This window comes from Oncorhynchus nerka, linkage group LG13 (genome assembly GCF_034236695.1).
Source record: "Oncorhynchus nerka isolate Pitt River linkage group LG13, Oner_Uvic_2.0, whole genome shotgun sequence".
NCBI lineage: Eukaryota > Metazoa > Chordata > Actinopteri > Salmoniformes > Salmonidae > Oncorhynchus > Oncorhynchus nerka.
This window is the reverse complement of record NC_088408.1, coordinates 53553066-53568433: the sequence shown is the minus strand read 5'-3', so window position 1 is coordinate 53568433 and position 15368 is coordinate 53553066. Positions and strand designations below refer to the sequence as shown.

Sequence of the window (15368 nt, the reverse complement as noted above, 5' to 3'; positions counted from 1 at the left end):
GCATTTTTGGGTATATTGATGAGACAGAATGGGCAGCATTGGGATGTGCTTTATTATCACGTCGTATCATAGATGATATCTACACCAAACTTCCCACAGAACACAGAGACCCATTGGAAAAGTTTCATAGAGTCATTATAGATTTAATGTAAAATCTGTCACAACAGCTTATTTTCAAGTTGGCCCCCATCCATTTCAATGTGGAGGAACTGAATAGATTTTTCAGGGCATAAAATAAGATCGAATTCTTATTTTCAATGACGGTGATTCAGGGGACAAACGACAGTTCTTTACCTTGTCAGCTCAGGGATTTGATCTAGCAACCTTTTGGTTACTGGCCCAACGCTCTAACCACTAGGCTACCTGGATAAGAGATGTCAGGGGTGTGGGGCTAGATGTTAAACATCCACTATAGTGTTACAGTGCATCCTACCCGTGAGAGAAATCCCAAACAGTGCAGCACAATTACTCTCATACTTATGTCTCCCATAGCATTGATACAGAAACAGACGAATGCACGCACGGACCCACACATACATACACATACACACAGAGTAGAACATTGAGACACAGGAAGTGACTAATATTATACTAGTCAAAGGAAAGACTGACAGTGTAATAGAAAATTAGCTTGAGCGTTTGTTCCATATGATTTCAATCACTTTCTGACTGAAACCCTTTTGATTTAAACAAAACCTTAAATGCATGTTTGCCCATGGTGGAAGTGGTCAGAAAGTGGTTTGTGCCATCGGTTGAGGCACAACACTGCCACAGCACAAGTCCTATGGAACGACCCTGAGGTGAGTCAGAGGAACAATTTGATTAACACAGAACACTACAGGTAAAGAAGCATGAACTATACTTACAGAAACCCAACAACAGGGTTTCTACAGATAGGACAACACAGTCTCAACAGAGAGCTGGGAATTATGTTTGAGAAAATCTCCTGTTGAAAATGTATCTTGAAAATGTATTTTTGTGTTTGCAAAGACAAAGCGAGTTTGTGATTTACCTCTTTCTGAATTCCAATGGCATAGAACGTTTTCCCTTCAAATTTCAAATTGCTGGAACAAAATTCATATTTGTGTAACACATACAGCTAATCCAAAACCATGATGACAGACTGTATGATAATCCTCTTGACAACATAATGAACCAATGCCAATATTCATGAAGTCCATACCAGCTCATCCAGTAGACTCCTGCCAAGACTCTACTGTATTACATCCAATCTCACTCTGCAGTACTGTACAGTGTACTGTAAATGCATGGTGACACACTGACTCAGGCTTAAGCAACAGCTGCAGTTCATTCCCAAATTAAAAGGTATTTATGACACAAGCAGAACAGATAAGTGAATGCTCAAACATAATAAATTAAATATCTCCTTTAATCAGCTTAGGTCGATTTGATACCCTGGCTGTTCAAACAGTGAGTCACAGAGAGGATGAGAGGGAAGCAGAGGAACACCGTCTCCATCACAACTGTCACATTCTACTCATTAAACCTATCAGTCCCGAGACCCAAGGAAAAATGGGCTTTTCATTTACGTCCTGGGAATTCCTATTTTCTATGTAGAAGAACCCCTTGCCTTCGAACTACTCTTGTGTAGTTTCTGGGCGTCATAGATCAAAACATGTTACATGTGCATGTCCAGCTTTTCATAGATAGCTTTTAATAGTTTTAGCTCAAACCATTCGGACTACAGATGTTTGTTTTTTTAAGCCCCGGGCCCTTTCATGATCCATCCACCCTTGTCTCACAAACGCAGCTCTAGCTCGGCTCCCATTAATCAAACAGACTACTGATTGGTATCTACGGATGCAGAAGACATAGACAAAGCCAATGGTACAGCCCAGAAGTCTGTAGCTCAAACATACCAGCGTTATGGTGGGACTCATTGAAAATAAAGGTGAGTGTTTGGGGGAAAGGTGGTGGGAGTTACCTTGCAGGGGTGAGGGTCCACTCCGTACGTCTCTAGAGTTTGTGCTCTCTGGAGAAGACGAAGCTCTGCCAGAGCAGAACACTGCCTCCTGTGGAATAGGAGGCCAGTTAGCAGCAACACTGCAGGTGGGTCCTACACAATGGGGTTATAGCGGGCAGTTATTACTCCAACACACGTGCTTTGTGTTTGAGGTGAGTGCTACATAAACACAAATCATCTCTATCATTACTTAATGTCAGAGTAATATAACAATACCGTTGAAATATATTCGAATGTTAGCTTTCTCTTGTTTTCGTTGGCCCAATGTAAGCCCGTCCCTAGATTGCCGGAGGTGTTGCTCAGCATCTTGTATTTGGACTAATGACAGTCTGCTTAAAAAATTAATGAGGCACCATCCTTTTTACATGGATGATACATTGGAGATATATATACATGCCTGGACTATTTACATTTTGGGGAATTTCTTGTATAACGGGTTAAAGTTATGTATCGCAACCCTTATGTAATATAGCGACAAAACTAGGACCTGCCTTGTTAATAGTGTTTTTAGGAAGGCAGAGCAGCACTTTGTTATGGACATACTTCTCCCCATCTTAGCTACTATTGTGTCAGCATGTTTTGACCATGACAGTTTACAATGCCTGGACTATTTACAATCCAGGGATACTCCAAGCAGTTTAGTCATCTCAACTTGCTCAATTTCCATATTATTTATTACAAGATTTAGTTGAGGTCTAGGGTTTAGTAAATGTTTTGTTCCAAATACACTGCTTTTAGTTTTAGAAATACTTAGGGCTAACTTATTCCTTGCCACCCACTCTGAAACTAATTTCAATTAAGTGTTGCAGTCATTTCAGTCACTTTAGTAGCTAACATGTATAGTGTTGAGTCATCCGCATACATAGACACTCTAGCTTTACTCAAAGTTAGTGGCATATCGTTAGCAAAAAAATTGAAAAAAACAAGGGGCCGAAACAGCTACCTTTGGGAATTCCTGATTCTACCTGGATTATGTTTGAGAGGCTTCCATTAAAGAACACCATCTGTGTTCTGTTAGACAAGTAACTCTTTATCCACATTATAGTAAGGGGTGTAAAGCCATAAAACAGATGTTTTTCCAGCAGCAGACTATGATCGACAATGTCAAAGCTGCACTGAAGTCTTCCCTATAAGCTTACTGAAAGTCTGTTGTCAATTTGTTTACTGTGAAATAGCATTGCATCTGGTCAAACACAATTTTTACCAGAAGTTTACTAAGGGTTGGTAACAGGCTGGTTGGTCGGCTATTTGAGCCAGTAAAGGTGGCTTTACTAATCTTGGGTAGCGGAATGACTTTAGCTTCCCTCCAGGCCTGAGATAACTCACTTTCTAGTAGAATTAAATTGAAGATATGGCAAATAGGAGTGGCAACATCATCTGCTATTATCCTCAAATTTTCCATCCAGATTGTCAGACCCTGGTGGCTTGTCATTTTCATTTTTTTCACCTCTTCCACACTGACTTTACGGAATTCAAAAGTACAATTCTTGTCTTTCATAATTTGGTCCGATATACTTGGATGTGTAGTGTCAACGTTTGTTGCTGGCATGTCATCCCTAAGTTAACTTATCTTGCCAATAAAAAAGTCATTAAAGTACTTGGCAATATCAGTGTGCTTTGTGAAGAATGATCCATCTGATTCAATGAATGATGGCTTTTTCCCACAACATTTCTTTATATAATTCTTTATAGAATTTATCTTTGTTTCATAGTATAGTTTATTTTTATTTAATTTAGTCACATGATTTCTTAATTTGCAGTACGTTTGCCAATCAGTTGGGCTGCCAAACTGAATTGCCATACCTTTTGCCTCATCCCTCTCAACCATAAAATGTTTCAATTCCTCATCAATCCAATGGGATTTAACAGTTTCTACAGTAATTTTCTTCATTGTTGTGTGCTTATTAGTAACTGGAAAAAGCAATTTCATAAAGGTGTCAAGTGCAGCGTCTGGTTGCTCCTCATTACACACCATAGACCAGCAAATATTCTTCACATCATCAACATATGAATCACTACAAAACTTATTTTTGTATGACCTCTTATACACTATATTAGGCCCAATCTTTGGAACTTTGGTTTTCCTAGATATGGCTATTATATTGTGATCACTACATCCTGTGGATGTGGATCCTGCTTTAAAGCAAAATTCTGCAGTATTAGTAAAGATGTGATCAATACATGTTGATGATTTAATTCCTGTGCTGTTTGTAACTACCCTGGTAGGTTGACTGACAACCTGAACCAGGTTGCAGGCATTGTTTTTTTCTTGCGTGGGCGGCTTGATGATAGACAGTCAATATTTAAATCACACAGAAAATATAATTCTCTGTTGATATCACATACATGATCAAGCATTTCACACATATTATCCAGATACTGACTGCTAGCACTTGGTGGTCTATAGCAGCTTCCCACACGAATGGGCTTTATGTGAGGCAGATGAACCTGTAGCCATATTACTTCAACAGTATTTAACATTAGATAATCTCTAAGCTTTACAGGAATGTGGTTCTGGATATAGACCGCAACAACGCCCCTGTTGGCATTTCTGTCTTTTCGGTAGATGTTATAACCATGTAGTGCTACCACTGTATCATCAAATGTATTATTTAATTGAGTTTCAGAGAATCAGAATATGAATGTCATCTGTTACAAGCTGTAACGAGTGCGTTGAGAGTCTGGAAGCAAGTTCAGGGAGTGTGTGTTTTATTAATAAACTCAACTAAATACAAAAAAAGAAACACAAACAACGCACAGACATGACACTGGAGCAGAAACAATGAGGAAGGGGAAGTAACCAAAAGGAGTGACATATATAGGGCAGGTAATCAAGGAAGTGATGGAGTCCAGGTGAGTCAGAAGATGCGCAGGTGGGCATAACGATGGTGACAGGTGTGTGCCATAATGAGCAGCCTGGTGACCTAGAGGCGGAAGAGGGAGCACACGTGACACAAGCAAGTTATTGACTTCATGGACCTTGTTTCACAGGCTGCATATGTGCTATTTTAACACTTTTATGGGATGCTTGATTGTTTTTAATGCTTTGCTGGGGAGATTATCAGAAGTAGACTTACTCATGTTATTTATATTGGAGCTGATAGTGCAGGGTGAGCTGCACAAAGTGGTCTTCCTACTAGGGCACACCGCCTCAGTGGTAACAGTGTAACTCTGGATCATAGGCTCATGATTACTGCATACAATAGCTGTAGGATAAACATAAGTATTTGGTGCAATTAGGGGTACATATATTTAGTTATTTACATTGTGTTTGCCAATGCCCCTAGGATCATGTACATTTGATGCAACATTATGATGACTCATTGTCACAATTGTAGGGATTAACTGAGCTGGTTTTAGATCATTGAACAGTCATTGTTTCAACGCAGCCTTGAAATGCGTGGACAGAGTCCAGGAGCCAAGATGATTTGGATGGACTCCGTCATTCCTGTAGAGTATCTTCTGTTTCCAGAAGGTGTCAAAATTATCTACAAAAGTGACTCTAGTTGAGCTACAGTAGTCCTTTAGCCAGATGTGTAATGCCAGCAGTCTGATTAATCTTTCACAACTGCGGCCCCACGATGGTACTGGACCTATAAGGATTGACCGTTGTTTGTAGTCTTTTAATGCTGAAATCAGTTCTTTAAAACCAATTTTGAAATGTTTCAAGTTAGCCCTCCTGATGTCGTTTGACCCCCCCACCCCACCCCCCCACACACATGTATTACGACAGTGTCAGCTCCTGGCATCTGTCATAGAACAGTCGGAAGCAGCCTTGTGATGTCCTGTACTCGTGCTCCTGCGTAAGCACAGGGTTTTTGCCTTGGGAACTGAGATGTTTCTCACCGTAGAGCTGCCTATGATGACAGCTGGTGATATTGAATGGGCCGGTCTCTCAGGCAGCCTCATGGTCTGATGAGGGTGGGAGCTCCGAGGATCTGAACCCGAGGTAGAAACCACCGGAGAGGGAGACGGAACAAAGGACGAAGATGCAGGTACCTCCGGATCCCATCTTGAATTGGAAGCCCCCAAGGAAGATGGCGCTGGAACCTCTGGATCCAAAGCTGTTTCTGGTCTGTGTCAGATCAGGGCTCAACATCTCCATGGAGACCCCCGTTACCAGAGGACACTTTCTTCTACTTCCACGGTGAGTGACGTCCAGTTGAAGTTGGAAGTTTACATACACCTTAGCCAAATATATTTAAACTCAGTTTTTCACAATTCCTGACATTTAATCTTAGTAAACGTTCCCTGTATTAGGTCAGTTAGGATCACTACTTTATTTTAAGAATGTGAAATGTAAGAATAATTTTCGAGTGAATGATTTATTTAATCTTTTATTTCTTTCGTCACATTCCCAGTGGGTCAGAAGTTTACATAAACGCAATTAGTATTTGGTAGTGTCAGGAGTTCACCTAGGGGTGATGATAGGGGCTGTACAAAATGTTTGATGTATTATAATAATTGATTATGCTTATGTTGTATTAATTGAAGGGGAGGGGTTATAAGATCCCGCCCTCCTTACATTTATAGGCTTCTAGACTACAGATTAACAATATATGTTTTCATTATAGAGGTTTTGTATTGTTCCACAGTTGTTTTCTGGTCTCTCTGCCTCTTATAAATGGACCCCTCTGAGAAATGTGTGACTGAGACAGAACTCTGCAGGGGAGTGTAGGGGATAAGAGACTAGTCAGACATTCTACAATAAATCAACTTTTGGGAGTGGACATTTATTGCCTAGGTCTTAGAAAACACTGGAGCTATTGTATATCTCTTGCAAGTTTATATAGCTGTGTATGCATGGGCTTGGTCTGGAGAGTAGAAGGTAATGACGTATGCAGTGACATCACAAGGGTTGGATATCGGGTTTAATAAAATAACTTGGGACCTTTTATATTTTGCAGAACTTACTCGGAAACATGCGTGCTATGTTCCTGGTGTCAACTTCTGTCTGCAATTGCATTAATAAAGGTTTTTAAATTATTTAATTAAAGATATTGACAAGGAACAAGGAAACTAACCCCAACAGTAGCATTGACTTTAAATTGTTTAACTAGGGTCAAACGTTTCGGGTAGCCTTCCACAAGCTTCCCACAATAAGTTGGGTGAATTTTGGCCCATTTCTCCTGACAGAGCTGGTGTAACTGAGTCAGGTTTGTAGGCCTCCTTGCTCACACAATTGATTGATTAAGGTTAGGGTTTTGTGATGGCCACTCCAATAACTTGACTTTGTTGTCCTTAAGCCATTATGCCACAACTTTGGAAGTATGCTTGGGGTCATTGTCCATTTGGAAGACCCATTTGCGAGCAAGCTTTAACTTCCTGACTGATGTCTTGAGATGTTGCTTCAATATATTCACATAATTTTCCTTCCTCATGACGCCATCTATTTTGTGAAATGCACTAGTCCCTCCTGCAGCAAAGCACCCCCACAACATGATGCTTCCACCCCTGTGCTTCACGGTTGGGATGGTGTTATTCGGCTTGCAAGCCTACCCCCTTGTCCTCCAAACATAACGATGGTCATTATGGCCAAACAGTTTTAGTTTTGTTTCATCAGACCAGAGGACATTTCTCAAAAAAGTAAGATCTTTGTCCCCATGTGAAGTTGCAAACCGTAGTCTGGCTTTTTTATGGCGGTTTTGGAGCAGTGGCTTCTTCCTTGCTGAGGAGCCTTTTAGGTTATGTAGATATAGGACTCATTTGACTGTGGATATAAATACTGTTGTACCTGTTTCCTCCAGCATCTTCACAAGGTTCTTTGCTGTTGTTCTGGAATTGATTTGCACTTTTCGCACCAAAGTAAGTTAATCTCTAGGAGACAGAAAGCATCTCCTTCCTGAGCGGTATGATGGCTGCGTGGTCCCATGGTGTTTATACTTGCCTACTATTGTTTGTACAGATGAACATGGTACCTTCAGGTATTTGGAAATTTCTCCCAAGGATGAGTATATACAGTATACATATATAGTATATACATTGTTTTGTACAAGGTATAGTACATGGTATGGTATATACAGGGTATACGATTTGTGGCGGTCTGCAATTTTTTTCTTTTTTCTGAGGTCTTGGCTGATTTCTTTAGATTTTCCCATGAAGTCGAGCAAAGAGGCACTGAGTTTGAAGGTAGGCCTTGAAATACATCCACAGGTACACCTCCAATTGACTCAAAGTATGTCAATTAGCCTATCAGAAGCTTCTAAAGCCATGACATAATTTTCTGCAATTTTCCAAGCTGTTTAAACTTCTGACCCACTTGAATTGTGATACAGTGAATTATAAGTGAAGTAATCCGTCTGTAAACAATTGTTGGAAAAATGACTTGTGTCATGCACAAAGTAGATATCCTAACCGACTTGCCAAAACTGTAGTTTGTTATAACAAGAAATATGTTGAGTGGTTGAAAAACAAGTTTTAATGACTCCAACCTAAGTGTATGTAAACTTCTGACTTCAACTGTACATATCTCACCCTTTTTTTGGGTAGGCTCAAAATTACTTACGTTAGTTTTGGCAAAAAAATTGGCATAAAAAAAAAAGTGTACCAGTTACACTTAAGGACAAAAATGCTTGCCGCTGCGCCATACAGGTTACAAAAAAGCAGGGAAAACATCTTTGATGTTCTGATGCCATGTCACTTGGTTTATGAACTGATAAACAAAAATTGATTGATTCAACAAATCACTTTTCTATTGAAATTATTATACAAAATTCTTGCTACCAACACAATTCTATGCGCCTTCGGAAAGTATTCAGACCCCTTCACTTTTTCCACATTTTGCTACGTTACAGCCTTATTCTAAAATTGATTGAATCTACACACAATATCCCATAATGACGAAGCAAAAACTTTTTTTATACACTTTTGCTAATTTATTACAAATAAAAAACGGAAATATCACATTTACATAAGTATTCAGACCCTTTATTCAGTAATTTGTTGAAGCAACTTTTGCAGTGATTACAGCATCAGGTCTTCTTGGGTATGACGCTACAAGCTTGGAACACCTGTATTTGGGAAGTTTCTCACATTCTTCTCTGCAGATCCTCTCAAACTCTGTCAGGTTGATTTGGGATTGTTGCTGCACAGCTATTTTCAGGTCTCTCCAGAGATATTCAATCGGGTTCAAGTCCAGGCTCTGGCTGGGCCACTCAAGGACATTCAGAGGCTCCTGTATTGTATTGGCTGTGTGCTTAGGGTCGTTGTCCTGTTGGAAGGTGAACCTTCACCCTAGTTTAAGTTCCTGGTCGCTCTGGAGAAGGTTTTCATAAAGGATCTCTCTGTACTTAGCTCATTTCATCTTTGCCTCTGTCCTGACTAGTCTTCCAGTCCCTGCCTCTGAAAAACATCCCCACAGCATGATGTGGCCGCCACCACCATGCTTCACCATAGGGATGGTGTCAGGTTTCCTCCAAACGTGACACTTGGCATTCAGGCCAAAGAGTTCAATCTTGGTTTCATCAGACCAGAGAATCGTGTTTCTCATGGTTTGAGTCTTTAGCTGACTTTTGGCAAACTCCAAGTGGGCTGTCATGTGCCTTTTACTGAGGAGTGGCTTCTGTCTGGCCACTCTACCATAGAGGCCTGATTGGTGGGGTGCTGCAGAGATGGTTGTCCTTCTGGAAGGTTCTCCCATCTCCACAGAGGAACTCTGGAGCTCTGTCAGAGTGACCATTGGGTCATCTCATCCCGGGAAACCAGCTCTAGGAAGAGTCTTGGTGGTTCCAAACATCTTCCATTTAAGAATGATAGAGGCCCCTGTGATCTTGGGGAACTTCAATGCTGCATAAATGTTTTGGGACCCTTCCCCCGATCTGTGCCTCAACACAATCCTATTTCGGAGCGCTACAGACAATTCTTTCGACCTCGTGGCTTGGTTTTTGCTCTGGCATACAGCTGTGGGACCTTATACAGGTATGTGCCATTCCAAATCATGTCCAATCAATTGAATTTACCACAGGTGGACTCCAATCAAGTTGTAGAAACATCTCAAAGATGATCAATGGAAACAGGATGCACTTGAACTCAATTTTGAGTCTCATAGTAAAGGGTTGAATACTTCTGTAAATAAGGTATTTCTGTTTTTTATTTTTAATAAATTAGCAAAAATGTATACACTGTGAAGTGTGCATGTCCAATAACTAAATTTGCCCTTGCACTTCTTATAAACAACGCAATTTAAAAAAACTTTGGCAAAGGGTTGTCAGGATTTGGCCAGGGTTGTTCCGGTTTTTGCCACTACATGCCCCCATTGTGCTTTTTGACCCTTTTGTTTTCCCTTGTTCCCATTAAAACACAGACACTGTCTGCTTCATCTTCTGGGTTCTGCCGACTATTAGTGGCTCAGTTTGCTAAGTGACTGGTTCTCACACCGGAGACCTGAGTTCGTAACCGGGTCTTGACAAGGGTAACGTCTTCAAAACGTAGTTACTCTGTTTGTTACAGATTCTAGTTTTGGAAACAGAAAGCTCTATTGAAATCAAATGTTTCATCAGGGAGAAAAATTGCAGAATGTCGGCCAAAATCCATCTCGCTTTCACGATCGTTATAATGAATGTCGGACCAAGGCGCAGCGTGCGTAGAGTTCCACATGTTTATTAAATGAAACACACAAACAATAAAGAGTAACGTGACGCAAATGCAGTGCTCACAGGCACTAACACAAAAACAAGATCCCACAAAACACAGTGGTGAAATGGTTGTCTAAATATGATCTCCAATCAGAAACAACGATAAACAGCTGCCTCTGATTGGGAACCATACCAAGCCAACATAGAAATACATGCACTAGATCACCCACCCTAGTCACACCCCACCCCACCCCAACCTAACCAAAATAGAGAATAAAAAGGCTTTCTATGTTCAGGGCGTGACACTCGCTCCATCTTCTCCCATAGCCAGTCACTGGGCTTCCTCTCATCACCATATTTGGTAGTGAGTGAAAACGCCAACCGGATGCTTCACATTTATATATCCGGGGAAATATCTGGCTGATTGTTCTGTCTATGATATAGCGTTAATGGCCATGTACTCTTATAATCTCCACCAGGTACAGCCAGAAGAGGACTGGCCACCTCAGAAGAGGACCCTGGTTCCTCTCTGGGTTTCTTCCTAGTTTCCTGCTTTTTTAGGGAGCTTATCATATCTCTCAGCATGCTTTGTTGTAGGTAGATTTGTGTTGAATAGTTTGTTTTAATATCTATGTTTCCTCATGCACATTGATTGATTAATTGATCTTATACTATACTATGATAAAGAACTTACATTTTAAACTAATCCAATCTGTAAGGGGTTGGATTTATTGCACCCGCTACTGAGATGGTTGTTCCAGTTAAAATGGTTTAGGTAGTCTTGATTGATGGTAATGTCAACATAGCAGTCAGTCTTCGTGTAGGTTGTGGTTTATAAAATATTCCCATTGTTGGATATCCTTCCTTCTGCTAGTTTATGATATGAATGACTAATTGCATCACAAACCAGTGCATTGTGACTTGCATGGATGATAGCCCATGTGTATAATCTATTTAGGCTTCAGTACATATCTCACTTTCTGGCATTTTGATTTCCGCATTGGGTGTGATTTCAGTGCCAAACAGGAGCAGAGTAAGGACGGGACAGGGGGAATGGAGACAGGGACAGAGGTTGTAGTTCACAGGACACAGAGTGTGGCCACAGAGTCAGATGGTGTAACCAGAGGGTCAAAGAAGTGTGTGGTCCTGCAGGGTCTAACAGGGAGTGTTATTGGGGGGACGTCTCTGGATCTGAACCCCGTCTAGAGCCTCTGAGCAGGCTTCCATACATCACCCCACTGCCCTGCCTTCTCTCCCACACCCCAGATGGCCCTGTCTTATCTAGGCCTGAGCTTAGGGAGAGCCCTGAGCACATGGAGCTGGTCCTATCCCCTGAGCCACAAGAGGATCCCAATGACCAAACACAGTTGCTTGGCCTTGACAACCTTCAGGCAGCACAGACTACCAATACCTCCTCGTCCTGTGGGGAAAGATGGTGCTTCCATCAGTGAGAGTTTGAAAGACAGACAGCAGTGACAGAACCTGAAACACCTCAGTGGACAGAGACACTATCCTACGGCTGCCTGGGTATGATCCTTTATCCAGAGTCCATGACCTCATATTTTCACCTGATACAAGCGAAGGGGCCTGGGGAGAGGGAGAGAGGACAGATTTTTTTGTGGGGGATGAGGACCGTAGAAAATGCCTTGAGGGAACTAGAAGTATCATACCTGATGGATCATCTAATGTCATGCTAGAGGGGGAACGTCTAGATTCGGGAGCCAGCGGCCAGGTATCAGAGGACACGAGTGTGTATGAGGAGTACCTGCAGTGTGTGTCCTGTTTGGACCACCTCAGAAAGGGGCAGAACCAAGCACCTGCTGACGTCATGACCCTGCCTGCGGACCAAAGGACTGATCTGTCTAAACGATCTGTGAGGGCTCCTGCTGAGCTGCTGGTCGCTGAGCAACCTGTCCACCAGAACATCCCCAATGAGGGGAGAAGTGCATTATTCATGAATTCAGAAGTGAAGAACAGCAGAAGTATGGGTCTAATAAAGGATCCTCATCCTATACATGCATTATATACATAACACATACTTTACCTACTGATGACATACACAGTCAGCACATAGAGCACTTACCCTGCATACACTTTCCAATGTAAAGAGACATAATATTGTTCTTTCTTTGTCTTCGGTCAGTGTTGCAGCCCAAGAGCAGCATAGGTCAATTTGGTGTCTGTGGTTAAGGCTCGTGTCAAAGGTTGTAGTCGTTCCTCAAGGTTCTGGGAAAGGTCAAGCCTCTCCTGGTCATCCTTCACTGAGAAGTGCTACCACAGTAACATCTATCATACTTACGTCAATATCCTCTCAAACAACCAATATGTTTATGTGTAACTGAGGAATAAGTTATTGGTTGTTATACTTGGATTTGTATTAATAGCAATCAATGACATCAAATGAAGTATGGTGAAATATAAGTGAGTATTGGCACCTTTTTGATGCCACGAAGAGCAAGAGAGATAGCCATGTGGTGAGTATCACTCACATGGAGTTACACTGCCCTCTGTAGTCTGTCAGCGGGACAGCACCTTTACACAGAAAGACAGCAGCAGGGGTGTATTTTTTTTAGTTGAACCTTAATTTAACTACGAAGGTCAGTTAAGAACAAATTCTTATTTCCAATGACGGCCTAGGAACAGTGGGTTAACAAGGCTAACAAGGTTAACAACGCTGTTCATAATGACAGATTTTTATTTTGTCAGCTCGGGGATTCAATCAAGCAACCTTTAGGTCACTGGCCCAACACTCTAACCACTAGACTACCTGCCACCCCATTAGACCACCACATAGCAAACCGTAGTGTTGTGTTGTTGAATTAAAGAAGTAGTCGTGGTTCTCATTTAACTGGCTTTAATAACAACTCATACTTTCCTAGGTTTCACAGTTCAAAGTCATTTTCATTCTCTCGTTCTAGTCACATCTTCATCACTAAAACAGGTAGGTAATCTCACGATAGTCCAATCACTATACTACATCCCTTACCTTGTTAAATTTAAAATCCACTTTTAAAATCCACTTTCACAATACAATAATATTCCTGTTTCTAACATTTATGTTACAACATCAATTTTCTTTTACATTCAAAAGATAACTACTTATATTTTATATAAATTTAGGCAAAAATTGAAAAAAAGGGCTGCAATCCCGTTAACGGGATGATATGACAACAGCCAGTGAAAGTACAGGGCGCCACATTCAAAACATCGAAAATCTCATAATTAAAATTCCTCAAACATACATGTACTGTATCTCATACCATTTTAAAGCTAATCTTGTTGTTAATCCCACCATAGTGTCCGATTTCAAATATGATTTACAGCAAAAGCACCACAAACGATTATGTTAGGTCACCACATAGCCACAGAAAAACACAGCCTTTTTTCCAGCCAAAGATTTTCCAGCCAGAGTCACAAAAACCACAAATAGAGATAAAATGAATCAATAACCTTTGATGATCTTCATCAGATGACACTCATAGGACTTCATGTTACACAATACATGTATGTTTTGTTTGATAAAGTTCATATTTATCAAAATATGAGTTTACATTTGCGCGTTACATACACTAGTTCCAAAAACATCCAGTGAATTTGCATAGCCACATCATTTAACAGAAATATTCATCATAAATGTAGATGATAATACAAGTTATACACATGGAATTATAGATATACCTCTCCTTAATGCAACCGCTGTGTCTGATTTTAAAAAAAGTTTAAGAAATAAGCGAACCATGCAATAATCTGAGACGACGCTCAGAAGAATTAGTCACAATAGCCGCCATGTTGGCGTCAACATAAACAAGAAATTACATGATAAATATTCCCTTACCTTTGATGATCTACATCAGAAAGCACTCCAGGAATCCCAGGTCCACAATAAATGTTTGTTTTGTTCGATAATGTCCGTTATTTATGTCTAAATACCTTCTTTTGTTAGCGCGTTTGGTATACATATCCAAACGCTCATTCTGGTCAGCGTTAGGTCAGACAAAAACTTCAAAAAGTTATATTACAGGTCGAAGAAACATTTCAAACTACACTGTAAGTACAGAATCAATCATTAGGATGTTTTTAACATATAGCTTCAATAAAGTTCCAACCCGAGTATTCCTTTGTGTCTTGATGAGCAATGGAACGCAAGTGGATACCATGAGGAATGCGTGTGATCAGAAAATGGCTGACTGCCAGACACCTGATAGATTCTGCTCTCATTCACTCCCACAACACAGTATAAGTCTCATTCAAATTTCTATAGATGGTTGACATCTAGTGGAACCCCTAGGCAGTGCAACATCATTAATATCAAGGGGATTTCATTGGGAACTGTGGTGAATACATACAATGCTCAGATCTCTCACTTCCTGTTTTGATTTCTCCCCAGGATTTTGTCTGCCAAATGAGTTCTGTTATACTCACAGACATCATTCAAACAGCTTTTAGAAACGTTAGAGTGTTTTCTATCCAATACTAATAATAATATGCATATATTAGCAACTGAGACTGAGGAGCAGGCCATTTACTTTGGGCAATTTATTCATCCAAGCTACTCAATACTGCCCCCCAGCCATAAGAAGTTAAGAGGTTTTAAAGTCAACAGCAATTTTTCTGTGATTCTATATGAACAAAATTTAACAGTCAAATTGAACATTTCTGTAACTCCTTTGATACTAATCTTATATCAGTTCTTTGATTTCAGACATTTTTACATTACCATGTCCTTGATAATGTCCATGTCTCACAACTCTACCACTTCTGGTAGTCACTTGTGATTCAAAGTTTTCCAAAGAACCATGAGATACTTCCAC

The 15368-nt window shown here is 40.6% G+C and overlaps 1 protein-coding gene across 1 annotated transcript in view; it reads left to right on the top strand.

Annotated features, from left to right (window-relative positions):
* The first annotated feature begins 4953 nt into the window (after positions 1-4953).
* Positions 4954-15368, top strand: part of LOC115139692 (ras and EF-hand domain-containing protein homolog) — a 53082-nt gene continuing 42667 nt past the window's right edge. Inside the window, exon 1 of the mRNA XM_029677350.2 lies at positions 4954-6131. Coding sequence (XP_029533210.1) covers positions 5974-6131 — 158 coding nt within the window. The 5' untranslated portion in view covers positions 4954-5973. The remainder of the gene's footprint in view (positions 6132-15368) is intronic.